This window comes from Pelodiscus sinensis, chromosome 8, assembly GCF_052426305.1.
Source record: "Pelodiscus sinensis isolate ZL-2025 chromosome 8, ASM5242630v1, whole genome shotgun sequence".
NCBI classification, from domain to species: Eukaryota; Metazoa; Chordata; order Testudines; family Trionychidae; genus Pelodiscus; species Pelodiscus sinensis.
In genome coordinates this window covers 6,294,948-6,313,971 of record NC_143059.1, presented here as the reverse complement: position 1 = coordinate 6,313,971, position 19,024 = coordinate 6,294,948, and the positions used below count along the sequence as shown (strand labels likewise).

Below are 19,024 nucleotides of genomic sequence, written 5' to 3'. Positions count from 1 at the left end.
TGTACATGTAGAACATATTATTCAATATCCCTTTTTAAAGAGGAGAACCAATTTCTTGAGTCTTCCAAAAAAACAATGCACATTTGAAAAGAAAGACTTCATCTCCTTTTACTTCACTATAGATTCTGTACACTTTGTCTTAATACTCTATTCATCCGTATCTGGGGTATAACTACTTTTTACAAGATTCAGACCAATGTGTATAAATGTTGCCTCTTCAATTCTTCCACCACATGCATCAGAGCATGGCAAAACAGACAGATCCCATGGCACCATGCAATCTTGTTTTAAGGATGTAACTTGGAAAGTACTGCTTGTGATGGATTCAAATCAAACTCCAAGTGCTGACAAGTCTGAAATTATGCTTCTAACATGTAGCTCACAACTATCGCTAAAACGAAGGCTCTGTCTACACTTAAATTTACTTTAAACTCAAAGTGTGACCATGGTACAAGTGCTGGGAGAGAGCTCTCCCAGCATTCTATGTAAACCACCTCCACAAGGGGAGTAGGTGTAGCCTGGTTCACACTGGCGCTTTACAGCGCTGTAACTTGCTGCACTGGACGGGGATAGTTTTTTCACACCCCTGATCCAGAAAATTACAGCACTGTGGAGTGTCTATGTACACTTAGCCCAAGTTAGGTAATCCAACATTCAAAGAAGGGCTCTCTTGAAAGATGCGAAAAGGAGTGGTTGGGCACATGCTCCATTTATGAAAATCAAAGCCTGAATTAAATACATGTCTCTTGTTGACTTTAGTACATCACAGCTGAGGCTGAGAGGTTTTAGAAAAGTTTAACTTTAAAACCACTGCATTCTCTTCTTAAACAGTGGCTATATAGTTCAAATAGCATAAATACTTTAAGGTGAGCATGCCCATAGTTCTTTGTGGTCCCGATTCTAATCACTTGCAAGAATGCGTACCATCACTAGTGCCACATTGTAATTCCAAGCACTATCATGACAGTTTCAGTAATCAGTGTGTTAACAATGAAGCAGCAACACTGGCGCTGGAGTGCTCACATACCATGGGAAGGAAAGCAAAGGGAGACTTTGCAGGCCAAAAGGTAGGATACGGGTAAACATTGTAAGCAGCAGCAATTTTTCCTTAACCAAATAGGATACATATTGTTTATAGTGATTTAACTTCCTCTTAAAGGCACGATGCTTGTCACTAGAAAACGGGAGATACTATATTCCTAAGAAGGGGAAATCTGATCACAAAAGTGAAGCAACCCAATTGTTTCCATTACTGACACCATATACAAAAACATTCACAAGATGAAGCAGAAGCCTCACTCTCTCCTTGCATCTATGGGATTACATGAGGTCCTGGGTTCCATGCAGAGGGAGAGGAATTAAGAAGTCCACAAAAACCTATAAGTAACAAGGCAGCATGAAAAGGCTTTTCTTGGCAGGAAGATAGGCAGAAAGAATACTTCCAACCTACCCAGAGTCCTTGTCACAGACAATTAATTTAGTGAAGTGCTGTAAATTAGCAAATGTAAATTAAGTGGGCATATGAGATAATACGATGCAGACTGATAGAAGCTGATGTTACAGGTACCAGGACACCTACCTCAGCCTCATCAAATGTCAGAAGCAAGTCTGATGTTCCAGAAAGGATGCCTCTAGAGCCATCAATGAGATAATCACGAGCAGGAACTGAATAAGGATCTGCTTGCAACATCTGGGCTGCTTGGACGAGTTTAGTGCAGGCGTTCTCCACTCTGTGTGCAACAAGATACAGCCATTAATACTTAGCATAACTGCCAGGAAGTAAACAGATGCATCCACTTGTGGGGAGTTGAAATCTCATTATTTGTAACTATCCAAACACAGCAAGCAAACTGTTTATCCATTCCAACAAACCAAAGCCCATTTATGGTTTGAACGTGTGAATCTAAATATTTACACATTACTGATGATGAAGTCAGCCATTGTCTTTAGAGCAAGATGCAGTTCTTTGTTTGGAGTCTTACCAATCTCAGGCAAAATACTGATGACAGGAATGCTCCAAGTGCCAACAGACATATGAAATTCAACCACACTGAGGCCACAGGCTACAGACACTAACAGGACACAAAACACCATTTTAATTCCAACAAACGAGGAGGCCGGGTAGAGGGACAGTTTTTCCAAGATCATAGAATCAAATTAATCACTGTGCAACATCCTGGCACTTGTATTACATCCTATTGATGTCTATGGGCAAAGCAATAAGTCATAGCTGTAAGTTTAGATACCGTCCTTTTGTTATTGAGTCTCTGCAGATCCTCATTTGTTAATGAAGAAACTTTCCAGCTCTTTAATATATATCATTACTCAAGTATATGAATATCATGTAAATAGGCAAAAGATCTGCTAACAAGTTAGGCAATTCAAATGCAAGATCTCTCAACTACCAATAGAGAAGGTTGCAAATACAGAAGGTCTGAGTGTTATGGTGACCCTTTAACTGAACACCACAATAGCTCCGTCTATACTGAGCGCTCCTGAGCAAGAAAATATGCAAATGAGGCAAAGCAATGAATATCATTGCACCTCATATGCATACTTAATGAGCCACCATTTTGCACACAAAAAAAAAAAAACCCTCTTGTGCAAGAGCTGTTCGGACACTTTTTTCCCAGGTAGAACGGCTCTTGCGCAAGAGGGGTTTTTTGCGCAAAAGCCCCTTGCGCAAAAATGGTAGCTCATTACGCATGCAAATGAGGTGCAGCGATATTCACAGCTTCAGCTCATTTGCATCTTTTCTTGAGCAATTGAGCGCAGTATAGACGTAGCCAATGAGTTTTAAAACCAAGTTAATTCAGTCCAGCTACTTTAAATGCAGCACTCAAGAAAACTATTTTGAATGAAGGTGTTAACCTTGCATCAGTTAATTTTTTTCATTTTTCGCAAATGCTATCCTCTTTGAACATGTCACTCAGAAACTTGCTTGTAGTAAAGCAAAAGCTTGCTTCGCAGCCAGATTTCAAAGCTTTAATACAGAAGTTCAAAACTACTCAACTGTTAATATGGCCCCTCATATCCCGATAGCATCCCAGCACATAAGCTAGCAAGTAGTTGCTCCAACACTAGCAATCAGTGAAGCATTTTGCCAAGAAGTTTAACTCATTGATCAAACAGTATTCATATCTTATGTTCACATTTCTCTGAGCATTCATAGAGCAAACATTTGAAGTGGTGCTCTAAAGCCTGGTCTACACTATAAACAATGAGTCCACACCAACAAGCCAGTTCAGTCGACTTTAAGGGCCGTTCAAGTTGAATTCTGTATTTCTGCTCTTCACAAGGAGTAACAAGAAATTCAGCCTTGCATGGGCAGCGTTGGGGTAGTGCAGACACAGCGCTGTGAAAGTTGATGTCCTTTGTCTCCAAGTGATATCCCACAGTGCTCCGCTGTGACCGCTCAGGCCAGGACTTTCAACTCTGCTTCTCTCCAGGGGCACAGGAAAAAGCCCTGAGAAACTTTGAATTTTAGGTCTGGTTCCTCCAGCTGTTCAGCTAGCACAGATCCAAAGGCGAAAATGTCGGAGGGATGACATGTTCAATGAGCAAATGCAATCAGCACACTTGGAAAGGGCACAGTTAACTGAATGGAAGAAAACGCTGCTGCAGGAGATGCGAGCGGAGTGCGAGCAGGGAACGTGAAGTGAAGAAACAGGAGGACATCTTGAGGATCACGGCAGAGCTGATGAAGCATCTGGTAAACTCACAGGAGATGCACAGGCACCCCCCTTTGTCCCATGCAACCCACATCCCCGCCTCACCACATTCCCTAGCGTCCTCTCCCTGGTGCCCTAGAACTAGGGGGAGGGAGGAGTCAAGGGCAGCTTCACACTCCACCCCCAGGGAGGTGTCCTGGGACAAAAGGCTGTCATTCTTATGCCTGTGCGATTGCTGAACGGGGGGCCTGAAATACGCCACTTTCCCTTCTCTTCTCTCCCTCCCCCAAGCTCCCACACTGAACTCTCCTTGTGTGTTCCTGCTTCCTTGTGTCCCTTAAATAAAAATGCATGATTTCTCATGCTTGTGTTACACAAGGAAGTGGGTGGGGAGTATACTGGGTTTATACTTAATGCAGGGGTCACCTTATTAAGAACAACACGCATGACCTGTCGTATTGCTGTCTGGCCAGTCACAGGAGTACAAAATGGAATACATGAATTGCCCATGTACCAGTGGTAGTGTACACTTGGACAAGTATTTGAACAAGAGATCCTTTCTGTGTTGGAAACTCACAAAGGGAAGGGCCAGGATAATCAAGATTACAAGGTTTATGCTCCCCAACTATGCCCTTCTGGGGTGTGATAAAAAGTTTCAAAGCTTCAAAGCATTGAGACACATTTTTAGCTGTCTGGGTAAATCATTCCCAGCCTTGTAACAGATACAAATTCAGATATATGACCTTCTTGGCAATACAATACTGATAATGCTACTTGTGGGTTTCCCTCCATTTTTTGGACTCCTCCCCCATAGGGATAGTTACAGCCCAGTACACAGATCCTCCTTATGCTGATGTTAGTGTCATCCACCAATTTAAATTGTAAAATATCCCTGAATAAATTTCAGTCGGACATCAAATACTTACTACGCCAGTCCTGAGACTAACCAACATTTATTACCCTAAGAACATTTTACCTTACTCTCTTCATGCTGACCAGAGTTCCTCCTGATAAGCATCTAGACACAGTGCTAAGTGCAATGAGATCATTGAAAGTAGACTTATCCGTCCTATATTCCTGACCACACTGAGTAATAAAACATACAATGCTTGAAAAAAACTGTCAGAACAATACAAGATTGAGTCTACTCAGGGGAATCACTGGATGACAAACAGGCCAGCGAACAGACCTTATCATAAGACGCAGTCTTCAGTGAAGCATCTGGTCAGCTCATTAGGGGATAATACCCAGAATTGAATAAGAAAATCCATTAAGACCAGCAAGAGTCAGAAAACAGGAACAATCTGGTCTTTACTACGTAAGAAGTAGTTGTAGCTTCAAGCGATACATACTTCACTAAAGTTAGTTTCCTTCTGCTGAAAACAGTTAAAGCTACATTATATTTCTTCTTTTCAAACACAGTAAGAAAGGCATTAAACAGGTCACCTATCTACCCAATTCAAAGTCACAAGCTCAAAAGTGCTGAATTTGCAAAGAGGAATTTCATGGCCATTTGGATAGAAGTCACAACGCAGCTACAGCTGTATTTCCCATTTGTGAACAGCTCATGTAAAAGTAACAACTCTTTAAATGTCTTAAAGATTAAGCCAAGGAATGGAATGTCTTAGCTGAATTATAATTTTAATTTAAAAAACATTTAGAAGATTTAAAGATGGATTTCTGTTTTAATCATATAAAGCCCAGGTTAGTGAAAACTTCCACACATTTACCTCTCAAAATATAGTGCTTCAGAATATGTGCCTCACCTGCAGGAGTGTGATTTTTGTAAAAGAATCAAATAATGTATTGCTCAATAAAAAAAAATTAGTTTAAATTGCAAACCATGAAAAAACCCACAGTCACAGCAGTTACCTTCTTTTTTTTCCCCTCCAACAGGCACTATATTTAGTTTGTTTTTTAAAAAATGAACAAAAAATTAATTAGATTCAACCAGGGAAAAGAAAGCTTTTAACTTTCATTATTGGTATAAAACATGATTTCATATCTTATTTTGTAAAATGACAAACTGATATAGAGGAACCATAATTATCTAAACAAGTTTAACTACTAGGGCCAAGTTTAACTTCAAGGGAAGCAGATTGTGGATTGGTATAAAGGATAAAAAAAAATGTTTAGAAACTCTTTTTTGTGCTTAGTTCCATACAAATAGTTAAGTAATGAACCTAGAGTTTATTTACTCCAACCCAGTAAAATGATTAAGGGACTAAAAAGACAACTATATACTACAATTTTGTTAACACTAATCCAGGGGGAGGAGGAGGATGAATGGTGGGGGAATTTTACATCTAGTGTTTCGGTTTTTATTCTCTTCTGCAAGATTTTGAAAACGGTTTCCCCTCAACCAATATTAGTGTCCATTTATACAATCTGTAAAGAAAACAAATGTTCCGACACTTCTCTGCTAACAGTAAGGCGATTTTTCAGGGGCCTGAGGATTTTTTTGGTTCATTTTAACATAAATAATGCATGCTAATGACTATCATTTGAAATGGAAAAACTACTTAGTTCTAGAAAGCTGACTGCCAGACTGTCAGATCACCTCTACTGTAACACCAAGCAGCAACACCACATTTATAAGCGATAGATTAGATATAAATATATTTCAATACTCGTTTTTAGACCTAAGCAGAACACCATGATGCCTTGTAATGAAATTGGATCCATGTGTGTCGAAACATCTATATTTTTAAACACCAGCACCAATCCTTAATTTTAAATGCCACACAAAAGCTCAGTTGCTAAAGATAAAGTTTAATTGCTGCAGGTGTGCCAATATATCTTTCTCATGTTTTATGCTATGATGTACTTCCCTTCTGGTACAATTATTTTATATTACATTTCATTAGTCAATGACATTTGCATCGTTCTGTTGGAATAAGTGACATTAGAGCAGTTTCAAGCTTGTGTCATAATTAGAGAAATGTTAAAGGGCTCTTGACAATCAATCATTTCTTCAGAAACTAGTTTCCACAAATGTACGAAGTACACTTGCAATTTATAGGAACAGTGACATTTACCACAAGGAACACAATGTAAGGTTGACCAACAGACATCTAGTTAGTAGACAGGATTTGCAATATGCTGTAAAAAGATAGTGATACATTTAAAATGCTATTCAAATTTTTAAATAGAATACCCCATACTGAACAGCTATTTAAAACTAAAATCATGCAGGACACGAGACTGAGAAATTGAAAATCCATTTGTTGAATACCAGGTTAGTCCTCAGTGTTTCCAAATCCTTATTAAAATGCTGCATGAAAGTAAGCTGAACCTTCTGAATCCTTTCCAGGTTTTGGTAGTTCTATAGGAAACATACATACCCAAACAGTGATCCAATGAAATTCTGCATTCACTTGCATGTTTGCTTAAATTTTCCAATTAATATTCTGTAACATGACTTCAAATAACCAAACTTTATTTCCCTTAGGCACCTACTCTGAAGTTTTTTATTGCAAGTTGCTCATTATAATAGCAAGAGTTAATCTTAAAACACCATTTTATAGCAGTTCTCATCTCTAAGGACCCCATGTGAAACTTCAGTTACACCCACTGATCTCTTTATCCACCTCTAAAATGGAATCAAAACATTCGCTGGTAGTAAGTAGAAACAAAACCGTACATCAGAGCAGGTTATTTTTGAAAGTTTTATCTAAAATTACTTAGGCTGCTAAATCGCATTTCCAAAAATATCTTGGAAGCTAGGAGCCTTTGAATATTCTACTCTTTGTCCAAATGAAACTGATTACTTAAGAACCCATCAGCTAGGACTCAGGATTCAAAGGCTCTTCTTTTGCAGTCACTGAAATTCACTCCTCCTCACAAGTCATGACCTGCTGGGCTCTCATGCAAAACATGGCACCTCCAGAAAGACAGATCTGTTGAACATCATGAAATGCCCCATTCAATCCCAGCTAAGATGGACGTCTGCCACCTATTTTATTCACCAGGAGAATTCCTGACAACTAACCGAGCAGGACATCTGTGAGTCCCATCTCCAGCTCAAATATACATCTGGCTCAGGTTTGCCAACCGTCAGTACATTCACAGTCTAAAAACAAAAACAAAAAACAGAAAAAAAAAAAACACCCCTAAAATTAGACCTGTCCATAAAATCATTTAGATATTGGTTAAAAAACCCCACCATGATTTACAGTAGAGCTAAGGAGTCCCCCAGGAATCTCCTGGTGAGGGTTTCCTCTGACCTGCTGTGAGCTTGCGATGACTGTGCTTCTCTGCCTTTGGCTTTGAACTCTTCTTCGCTATCGCTAGCATCAGCACAGAAGCAATTTTTGGTGGGCATGCAATGAAGCACACACTCTTCCCAGGCTCCCCATCCCTACGACTGGGGTAGGCGGGGGGGTTGGGTAAGGTATGAGGTATAGCAGGTCAGGTGTAGCAGCCTCCCCGCCAGTAAGTCACAGCGGGATGGTCCCAGGTCTCAGCTAGGTGAGTGAATCCTGGGCATCCTCTCCCAGGGAAGGAGGAGGGTCGGAGTGGGATGATTTGGGCCAGGGAGTGGTGACAGGGAGGCTGTAACAGACATAGAATTTTGTCTGCTTGCCTGGCCAATGTGCTGCAGGTTCAGCCACCTGTGTTGCAGGTTCACACTTTTCCCTGAGCAGCCTGCCTGCTGCCTGGCTCGGTTTGCCAGCTAGGCTGGGGTTTCAGATGCCACAAGTGTCAGCTCAGCTGAGAGGCAGGAGTGCTGTGATGTATGAATTAAAACATTGAACCATCTTCACTTTTATCCTTTTGAGCCATCTTTGTATTACACAAGAAAGCATTCATAAAAAAATGTTGGTTGCCCATAGTGTTTTTCTAAACTGTCCATAAACATCACTCTCAGCAGTTGGCACACTAACCTGACAGGGTCCCAACCCAAGGAAAAGTGTCTACACATTTTCCACAAAAAAGCACCAAGTTTCCTGACATGAGCTGAATGATTATCCCTAGCACTATGATAAAGAGTTAACACCTTTAAGATTATCCTTATTTTCTTAATGATCTTTCAACAAGTGAAAGATATTGTATGTTAGACACTAAAACAGAGCTACAAGCAACTCATCATGACAAGGAGCATTTCTTCATTCTCTAAAGTATCTAACATGCTTTCACCATGGTTTAAATTACAGTAACACAATTTATGGGGAGGTCTTAAGTTTCTACAATTTTGCCATGTCACGCAAAGGTCAGGTCACTTCACTGATAAAGCATTTTTTTAATTAACAGAGAATAAAAATGTAAGAGCCCTCTCTGCTGCAAATTCCAGACCACAGCAGTAGTAAAGACTAATTATTTTTCAGTAAATGGTTCTCATGTAAGTACTTATGTATTTAAATGACTTTTCCTTAAGTATCTTTGTAAAACACTGGCTTCTATTCCACCACCATGAGTAAGTGTGGCAAGGCAACGCTAGCCATGTGAAAAGATAATAGCAGCTCATAACCCACCCACATAAAATAGCACTTGTGACACCTGATTTGTAACTTAACCCCCCCCCCCCAACCTCCCACACACACACCTAGGGCTGTCAAGCAATTTAGAAAATGAATCATAATTAACTGCAGTTTGAATTGCACTGTTAAAGGAGAGTATTGAAATTATTTTGGCTTTTTCTGTATTTTCAAATAAAGGAGCAGGGCTGGGCTCTGGGTTTCAGCCCTGCTTGGGTTTTCGGTTCCCCTTGGGGCATAGGCTTCAGCATGACACAGGGCTTGGAGGGCTGCACCAGGACCTCCTCCCCCAGGTCAGAAGCTGCTACAGCCCCTCCCCGCCGCACCACCACTGATGCCTCTTGTTCCACCCACAGATATGCAATTAACACATTAAAAATTGATGTGTCAGTTTTGCTTTCAGTTATTCACAGGTGTTAACTGTGATCGACAGCCCTGAAAATAACCCAGATTTCACAACTGATACTTGCACTTGTTATACTGAATATCGCTGCTGCTCAAAAATGGTGATTCTCTGAGTGTCTGCATATTTATAATTATAATATTTATGTTCTAACATTATATTCTTTAAATTCTGTAAGCATCAGGAATAACACAAATGTAGCAGAGTAATTAATTGCCTGAAGATCTTAGGTATCACACTAAGAGTCAACATCAGACATGTATGTCAATTAAGCATGCACACCTGTTACCAAGCTTTCATTTTTGGTCTTACAAAAGAATGAAGTCTATAACAAAAGCTGAGAGTATACTTTTAGCCATTGTTATGATTTAATGAAATTAATTGATGCACATGCACACACTGCTACTTGCCCAGCGTTTCCAACTCACCCCCTTTTTGCTTCTCAGAATACTTCTCCTTTTTACTAAAATAAAGCTAGTAATATGAACAGATTTCTCAAGAGGAGATTTAAATGAGATACTAGTTATGGCCCCGTTGGCAGAGACAATTAAGTAACAGGATCAGATTTTTAAACTATGGTGTCACTAGTCTGGATTTGAATTATTTTAGTAGACAATGAAAGATGTCACCATGTGATGGCTGCCAAGTGACCTATATCAACTGAATTTGCTGGTCTCAGTCCCACTCGTACAGGAAAGCTTCACAAAGCCAACACGACAGATAATGCTAATTTGCACTCTTGCAGGCAGTCTCACAGAAACTAAAGCCTGAATGGATAAGGATGCTGAACTAATCTTATTGCCCCCAGTAGCGGTCCCTCCAAGTCAAGGTTGAGTTACATCAGCTGGCTGGGGATGAATAGAAAGAGGATGGTATGAGACAGGGTGATGGAGCATACACTGCATTGCTATCACCTGCATCAGATCTATTTTGTGGTTGGTCGACTTGTAGCACCAGAGCTGTCAAAGAACTGTTAAACATTAATTCATTTAGAATAAACTTTTGTTATTACAGGCAGTCCCCAGGTTATGTACAAGATAGGGACTGTAGGTTTGTTCTTAAGTTGAATCTGTATGTAAGTCGGAACTGGCGTCAGCCGCTGCTGAAACTGATCAGTTTCAACCGCAGCTGAATCTGGATGCCAGTTCTGACTTACATACAGATTCAACTTAAGAAACCCAGGCGTCCCCAAGTCAGCTGCTGCTAAAACTGATCCGCGGATGATTCCAGGAAGCCTGGGGCAGAGCAACTCTGCCTCGGGCTTCCTGTAGTCAGCTGCTGGTCAGTTTCAGCAGCGGCTGACTTGGGGACGCCTAGGGCAAAGCAGCTGGAGTGCTGCTGGGTTGCTCCAGTAGCACGGCTCCTCGGCGCTACTGGAGCAACCCAGCAGCACCCCAGCTGCTCTGCCCCAGGAGTCCTGATTCAACCCGGCAGCCCCCAGCTGCTCTACCCCAGGGGTAGGCAAGAAAAGCCTGGTCTGCTGGGGGGGGCATTAGCTGTACCTCCCCACCCTCAGCAGACCAGGGAGACGGGAGTGGCGGGACCACCCAAGTCCTCCACGGCTTTGCTCCGTCTCCCTGGTCTGCTGACCTGGGAGACACGGAGCAAAGCCACAGAGCACGCGGGCAGCGGGACAGTCCAGGCACGCCTGGGCTGTCCCTCTGCTGGCGTGCTCCGGGGCTTTGTTCCCCATCTCCCTGGTCTGCTGGTCAGACCAGGAAAACGGAGAGCAAAGCCGCGGAGCACGCCCGCAGCGGGACAGCCCGGGCGCGCTTGAGCTGTCCCGCTGCGGGCGTGCTCCGCGGCTTTGCTCCTGTCCCCCTAGTCTGCTGGGGGGGTCCAGCAAAGCCACTGGACCCCCCCAGCAGACCAAGGACACCAGAGCAAAGCCGCCACCTGGGCAGCTTTGCTCCCGGGCAAACGAGCAAAGCCGCCCAGGTGGCGGCTTTGCTCAGGTGTCCATGGTCTGCTGGGGGGGGGGGTTCCAGCAGCTTTGCTTGACCCCCCCCAGCAGACCAGGAGAAGCTTTTCTCGCCCCAGAGGACACGGGTGGCGACCCGCCGCCTGTGAGCTCCGGGGCGAGAAAAGCCCCGTTTGTAAGTGCGGATCCAACATAAGTCGGATCCGCGTAAGTCGGGGACTGCCTGTACTTCCAAAACTCCACTAGAAATTTTATATCTTTATATTGGAATGTGTTTGGGTTTTTTTAAAACTTGTAGCACTTATTTAACAGTGAAGCAAATAGTTGTGATTCTTACTTTTCACTACAAAACAAAATCCAAAACAGTCAGACAAATGCTGTTGAACTTAATATTTTGGTTCTTAGATCAACACTTAGGTTTAAAATATGAAATTTATTCATAGTTGACCCAGCAGCTATTGCTTAACTACCCTACATAAAACTTCCAAGACAATTCCACGTCAGTCTAACGTATATTAACTTGCTGAATGACTGATAAATAAGAGTTTCCACAAAGCAGTTCTGGCTCACATATTCCAGGAAAGTCATTAATTTCTTCCATCTGCTTCTCCCACCACCCTCCTAAACAAAGGGCATCAACTAAATAAAGTGAAGCCATGGCTATCTATATATGTTGGACAGCAACAAAATAAAACATTTTGCATAACTCTAAGTTTCCAAAAGCCTAAACATAGCCCTGTCATGCCTGTGAATCTTCACAAAGGCTATTACAGAAAATTATTCAAAAACGTTTCTCTGAGAGCTGTTCCATTTCTCTTCCCTTCTCCACGCCATCCATCTTTTGTTTATAATTTTAGTCTTTGGTTCAGTCGTTTCCTGTTCTGGTTTATTGCTAATAAAGAAAATACTGACTTCACGGGGGTGACTCAGTAAGGGAAGTCTTTTCAAGGAGAGTTAAGCTGTTCGACAGTGACAGGTGGTGGCAGTTTAATGACCACTAAAAAGTGATGTTTCATTTTTAAGACTCAAGGCCACAGAGGAGACAATCATTTGCTATCAGTGCTGAGCCATAAACTTGATTAGAAGTGCCCATACGTTAGTCATTAGGTTTCTTAAAAATATTTCCAAGCATTGTTATGCAGCAACTGGCTATGCGGTCACGGACATACTCCTGCTACAGCCAAAAGACGGGAAAACACTTATGGGGAAAACAGCACTAAATGTGTTAGAAAAAGCTCTTTAGCATACTTCTCACTGATGCATGAAGTAATACTCTCATTCACCCGCCCTTCACCAGTGTCCCTCCAGATTGTAAGATAAATAACATAGGGAGGGGAGCTACCCATAACAAGCAAAAGCTGGCAAAGTAGTTACCTCTGGCAAAGGTTTGGCATCTGGCTATTCCTGTCAGCAAAAGCCTATAATCTTTCTGTCTAAATAAGTCAGTGAGATAAAGGAAGTAAAAGGCAAATCACTGAGATTATCCACCATTAATAATAAAGGACCACCCTCTCCCTTCATCATAAAAATCATTTACTTCTATATACAGATTCCTGTACTTATGGCAGGCACTTTCATTTATGTTGATAAACTTACTTGATAAAGGCTGGTGGCATGTCTCTCTTCAAAATCTGGTCTTCAGTTGTCTGCACAGTTTCTTTTCCAACCTGCATGAAAAATCCAAGAGTCATATTTAACTCCTCAACTTCAGAGTTTTAGTCAATGATTACATCAGTAAGAACATACATAAAAAAAGGAACTAGTAACTGACAAGCCCTTAAATTAGTTATTTTTGGTAATTTTTAATACAGGTTGTTGCATATATAAAGAATTATGCATGTGCTAAATATTAACAATTTTAAAGTTTACTGGGTTTTGGAATAAATTCAATTCATGGACAGTAAACTACCTGTTAATCACTGTACAAGTTTTGTGGCCTGTAGTATGGATGTTCCCTGTACACAGCTGGTCAAATTAATAATGCTAACACAAACATTGCTTCAGTTAAGTTTTGAGGAAGCAATTCTCACTACTAAGAGATAGTAATTTTTATAACAGATAATATGCATTTCAAGAGCACGAATTGCAGCATTGAGCCATAAAATAAAAATGTTATCTATTTATTCTTATAAAGCAAAGAACATGAGTTGAACATTTAATCTTATAAGCAGTCTTATTAATGGGACTGTGTGATTCCACTTATGTGAGCAGGAGTATAAGCTAAATGAGAACTCTTTAATAAAGTGCATATTAATAGTCAAATACCCTAAAGACACAATGTCCCCTCTTAAGTACACCAACATTACCTTGGTGCTGGTCACATTGTGTATTAGAAATAAATGCATTTTATGTATATTTACATATAAATTAAAATTAAACCTATTAAATCTTTCTCCAGAAATAGTACGAAAAATCATCATTACATAATTATGCAAGAAAACAGAAGCAACTTTATTTCCTCATTAAGTTTTGCAGGATTGCTAATAAAATGTGAATCAGAAGAAAGCCCCAAGGTTTTAAAAAAAAAAAAAACAAAAAAAAAAAAAAAAACCCACTAATCTCTGTTCTACCCTTCGACCTGACCAGCGTATTAGAAAATGTAATTAACTACAGGAAGTAAACACACGTAAACACACTATAGACTATCCTCAGGCAAAAATAATGATGCATCAGTTTCCCCTCACAGTTAATAATGAAGGGACTGAACTAAGATAGGGGTAACGTTCCCTGTTTTCCATACACAAGAGCTCTTGTGTTACACAAATCTTTCCAATCAGCAGCTGGTTCTCTGTGGTCTATGAGATCATAAACTTGACAGAGTATTTCCAGTTGCATTGTTCACTGTATTTTCCAGCTGAATAAGCCATTCAGCAAGGCCCTGGGAATCAGAAGGTCTTTCACCCAGACACTAGTCTGTATTAAATGCTTGCAGGGCTGCATGAGGTACAGACAACATTGTATCCTATTTTTTACTGTATCCAAAAATGTGTTTTAATACACAACCATTAAACTGAAGAGGTTTGCCTGCATTACACTCCCAGACCAGAGAGATGCTAAAAGTGGAGCATTTTATTAAAACTTGTGTCAGAATCCAGAAGATACACATAGAGCTTGCATAAGCTTCAAATGTTCAAGTGTCTTCCATGAGTTCAAGATACATACTCTGCTCTAAACTTTACAGAGACAAGACACAGGAATACAGAGCCCTGACATTTTCTAGTTCTCACACCAAAAAATAGCCCACGTTTACCACTAATATACATATTGTAAGTGTAATTTAAGTGCTACATTTGCAAGCTACAAGGGTCATTTCTGCTCACACACACACACACACACACACACACACACACCCACCCCACCCCCCCACAGGAATTCCCACTCACGTCTATCAGAGCTGTGTGCATACTTGAGAAAAGACAAGCCAGATTCTATGTGGAGGTACTTCTCAATCTGCTTTTTGCGTATATTCAGACTAGGGCATTTATCGTGTAGACAACTACATGATTAACTGATAAACCTAGGCTTATTGGTTAATCTTGTCGCCTACTCGTATCCACCCTGCCTCCTTTCTGCCTCTGTCAGCCCTAAAACAATAAAAAATGGTGCAGGTTACCAGGCTAAAAATAAGCATCTGTCAAATGCTAATGGACTCAGTCAGCAATTATGATAAATGTACACCTGCCTCTTGTTTGTACAGAACTGCTACATTTGAGACCAACTAACAGCAAATATTTACTACAAAGGGTGAGTTTACCAAATTATTTATTCAGATTGCTCTGATTTGAGGCTGTAAATGCAGTGCTTAATTTGCAGTTGATTTATTTTCTTTATATTTATTAAGCACATAAATACAGAATGGAATTTAGCAACCACACACAGGAATAGCCACTGAAATAGGGCAAAACATAGTATGTCTCAGGTTCAAAGTTGTTCTCTGGAGCTTGGTCCCCAGATACTGTCACCCAGCAGAATTTAATTTAAAAAAGGATCAAGAATCACTAAGTCAATTCTACTTCACACAGTCTGGTTTAGTAATAACGACAAAGAGTTTGGCTGGCTCATGAAAGCAGTCAGATATAACGCAGATTTCACTTGTCACGCCTCAATCCCAATAAATATTCTAATGGGATGATGCCCTTCTCCTACAGAGAAGATGTTATACGTTTTACAAGCAAGAATGAATGAAGACTGAAGGACTCACAAAAAGGCTTTTTTTAGGGTAATACCTATTTAAAATGTTACTCTGTGCCTGCTATTCCAGTTCATTGATGTCAGTGGGACAACTCATATTTTTAAAGTAATTTGTTAAATCAAGGCTCTAATAATGAAAACACATCCTAAGACCTTTACTCCAGTGCAGTGGTTCTCAACCAAAAATACATAGATCCTTGGGGATATGCAGAGGTCTTTCAAGGGGTACATCATAAATATTTGCTTGGCTTTATAAGAGGCTACATAAAAAGCACTAGTGATGTCAACATAAAATAAAATTTGATACAGATAATGACTTCTTTATATTGCTGTAAGGAAAACATATTGCAACGGATTTATGTTATAATTATATGACAAAATTAGAAAATAAATATTTTTTCAAATAAGTGTGCTGTGACACTTCTTTATTTTTAGGTCTGATTTTGTAAGCAAGTCATTTATAACTGGGGAGTACTCAGCAACTCAAACTCCTGAAAGGGATACAGTAGTCTGGGAAGGTTGAGAGCCACTGCTCTAGTGCATGTTTCTTATTCAAAATCCATCTTTGTCACATTTAGCACTTGAGCTTTAATTTGTTCCACTTCCAGTCTTAAATTATTTGCATTATCTTAAAGGGTGTTACTGACAGATGTGTAAAAAACACACTCTGGCATTATTTTATCGGTTCTGATAAAGACTACACTTCTGCGTAGGAGCTGCAAGATAAATCTGTAAGTAAACCAACAAAAAAAAAAATATATCAAGCTCTCCCTTACTTAACTGTGGTTCATAGGAAGACCATAAAGTACTTGATAAAAAAATAAATCTTTAATACTGCAGTATTGACACTTCACCCAACTGCAATATAGCCTGATTTGCTGAAGTACCTAAGTACATGCCTAGCTTTAAGCATATGAGTAGTTTTCATTAAGTCAACAGAACTAGTCACACCGTAAGTCGGGCATGTGCTTAAATACCTCAGTTCTATTTACAGGTCCTATCTTTCATTTATGCATGCTTTCTTTGGCTGGTTCTCAAAATTACACTAGAGACTGAATTCCAGAAGGTTCAAACCACCATTCCCAAATCCTCGGGTAATAAATCAAGATAATTAAAGCTCAATCATCTGTCCCCAACATAAAGAAATGAACTTACTTGCTATACTGAAATTTTTAAACACCGGTTTAAAATTGCCCAAGGGCCAAGGAAATCCTACAGTGGAAACCTACAATCCAACTACAACAGTTCCCTTATAGAAAAAGATTATATGGAAACCAGAATTAGTGACATGATTTGGACAGCAAAATTGTTTTCTATTGATACAGCAGAAGCCTAGTATCCCTGTACAGATGAGTCCACTAAATAAGTATTCTGATTAAATGCAGGGTACATAAATCAAGATGAAAGGAAACACAAAAACAAATAGGTAATCAATGCCAAATATTTTGAAAAACTTTCCCAGTACTATTATGAAAAGCTTCTCTCCTGCTGCAATACTTCTGAGACAAGAACTATTTCAAGATTATAATATGCTAGCCCCATTCTAATCAGTCCCGAAGAAAGATTAAACTCTCTCCTTTTAGATTTTCCAGGTCAGGTTTATATATGAACAAAAAAATGGCAACTCTCTAATTGGTGAAGTACACAACTTCAATATGTCAACTCTGCTTCATGAGGGAAGCACAAAAATCCTCTCACTGCAAACACCAAGGGTATGTCTACACTACAGAGTTTTCCCTGGAAAGACGGCCATTTTTCTGGAAAAATAATACTTACGTCCACACTTCTATTATGTTCTTTCGACAGAGCGTGGAAAGAACGGAGGGTTTTTTCCCCTGATAGCAGTAAATCTTATTCTACGAGGAAGAAGCGTTTTTCCAAAAAAGCTTTTTCGGAAAGAGGCATGTGTGGACGTGGAAGAGAGTGTTTTTTCAAAAGTAGAGGCCTCCAGGAAAAAGCACAGGTGCCCTGGTGGCCACTCCATCCACAGTAATCACAACTGAAATGCAAGATAGAGTCCACATTGATTGGATGCTATCTTTCAAAAAAGCACATCACTTTTTCGTTGCGCTTTTGCTGAGTAGACACTCGCTTTCAAAAGAAGTTTTTCCCGGAAGATCTCTTCCGGAAAAGCTTCTTCCGAAAGAAGCCTGCAGTCTAGATGTAGCTCAATAAACTGTTCCTTGACCCACTTTTAAGACAACTATAGCTGTGAAAGATCCCTAAGTCTCAAAGTGGCTCCACTAGGTGATACAGAATGCAACAGAAGTATGTAAATATTTGGAGAAAGACAACGTGAACTGCAGTAGCCCACCAGCAAGGTTCATAATAAGTAGGGCAATTGTGACATTGTAAGCCTTCTGCTAATAGAAACGTACTAGTCTGAAGAGGGGCAGAGTATACTGTACACCAATGATACGTGGGCAAGGTGGTATTACTGCTAGTGTTGGTCAACATCCTCATCTCCAACACAAAAATAAAAGTTAAACCATCTTTTTACAGGGAGAAGCAGAGACAGAATTATTTGGAATGTATTAATAGGAACATGTGAGGGAAAGAAAGATAGGCACTTCTTCTGTGGCCTCTAAAATGTGATAGGTCAGAAATGCATCACAAAATGTTAACACTTTGCTAATGGAGAGCAAGAGTTTTCCCCTCCTAAAGGCAAAAGAAGTGTCCGGTACTAGCAGTCCTATTAGTCATCATTTTCACACGTGGATAAGTGAGCTAAACCAGTAAGGTGAATGGCTGGTTTTCCCCCTTCAGCAGGATGGCTGAAACTCAAATGACACAGATCTCAGTACTCTACACACCAACTATAAATTATGTATGTATATAGCAGGGGTGACCAAGCTGCAGTTCGCAAGCTATGTGCAGCTCTTTTATACTTATAAGTGTGGCTCTCAGAGCCTCTTACTGGACATTCTACATCTACCAGACTGAGAGGGGAGAATCAAAGGGCTTCTCACCTGCAGCACAGAAGTGGAGCTAGGGCTTTCTGCCTTGTGAAGGGCTAGGGAGGTCTTGGGGGTCTTATCAGCTGAAACCCCAACACACACACACACACACACACACACACACACACACACACACACACACACACACACACACACACACCTCTTATGAGACAGAAGCCCCAAGCTCCTGCCACCAGTCTGGTAGGCAGAGAATGGGGAAAAGGCAGAGAGAGCTTCAAGCAACACTTAAGAGAAGTTAAGCCCAGGTGAATCCAATAGTGTGAGAGTGAGACCACCAGGAAAAACAAGCTCGCATGTGCGCACTATCTTGGAGAATTGTGTTGTTCTGTCTTCAGACATGTGCAGACCTTATGAGCTCAGCATCTCCCCGCATGCTGTAGAAT

At 40.5% G+C, this 19,024-nt stretch overlaps 1 protein-coding gene across 4 annotated transcripts in view; it reads right to left on the bottom strand.

Annotated features, from left to right (window-relative positions):
- VCL (vinculin) overlaps positions 1-19,024 on the bottom strand; it is an 81,162-nt gene that overhangs the window by 42,803 nt on the left and 19,335 nt on the right. For all 4 annotated transcript variants that reach the window (XM_075935750.2, XM_075935751.2, XM_075935752.2 and 1 more), the window contains exons 2-3: positions 13,069-13,139; positions 1,580-1,730 (exon numbers count right to left, since the gene is read on the bottom strand). In XM_075935750.2, the coding sequence (XP_075791865.1) occupies positions 1,580-1,730; positions 13,069-13,139 (222 nt within the window). The remainder of the gene's footprint in view (positions 1-1,579; positions 1,731-13,068; positions 13,140-19,024) is intronic.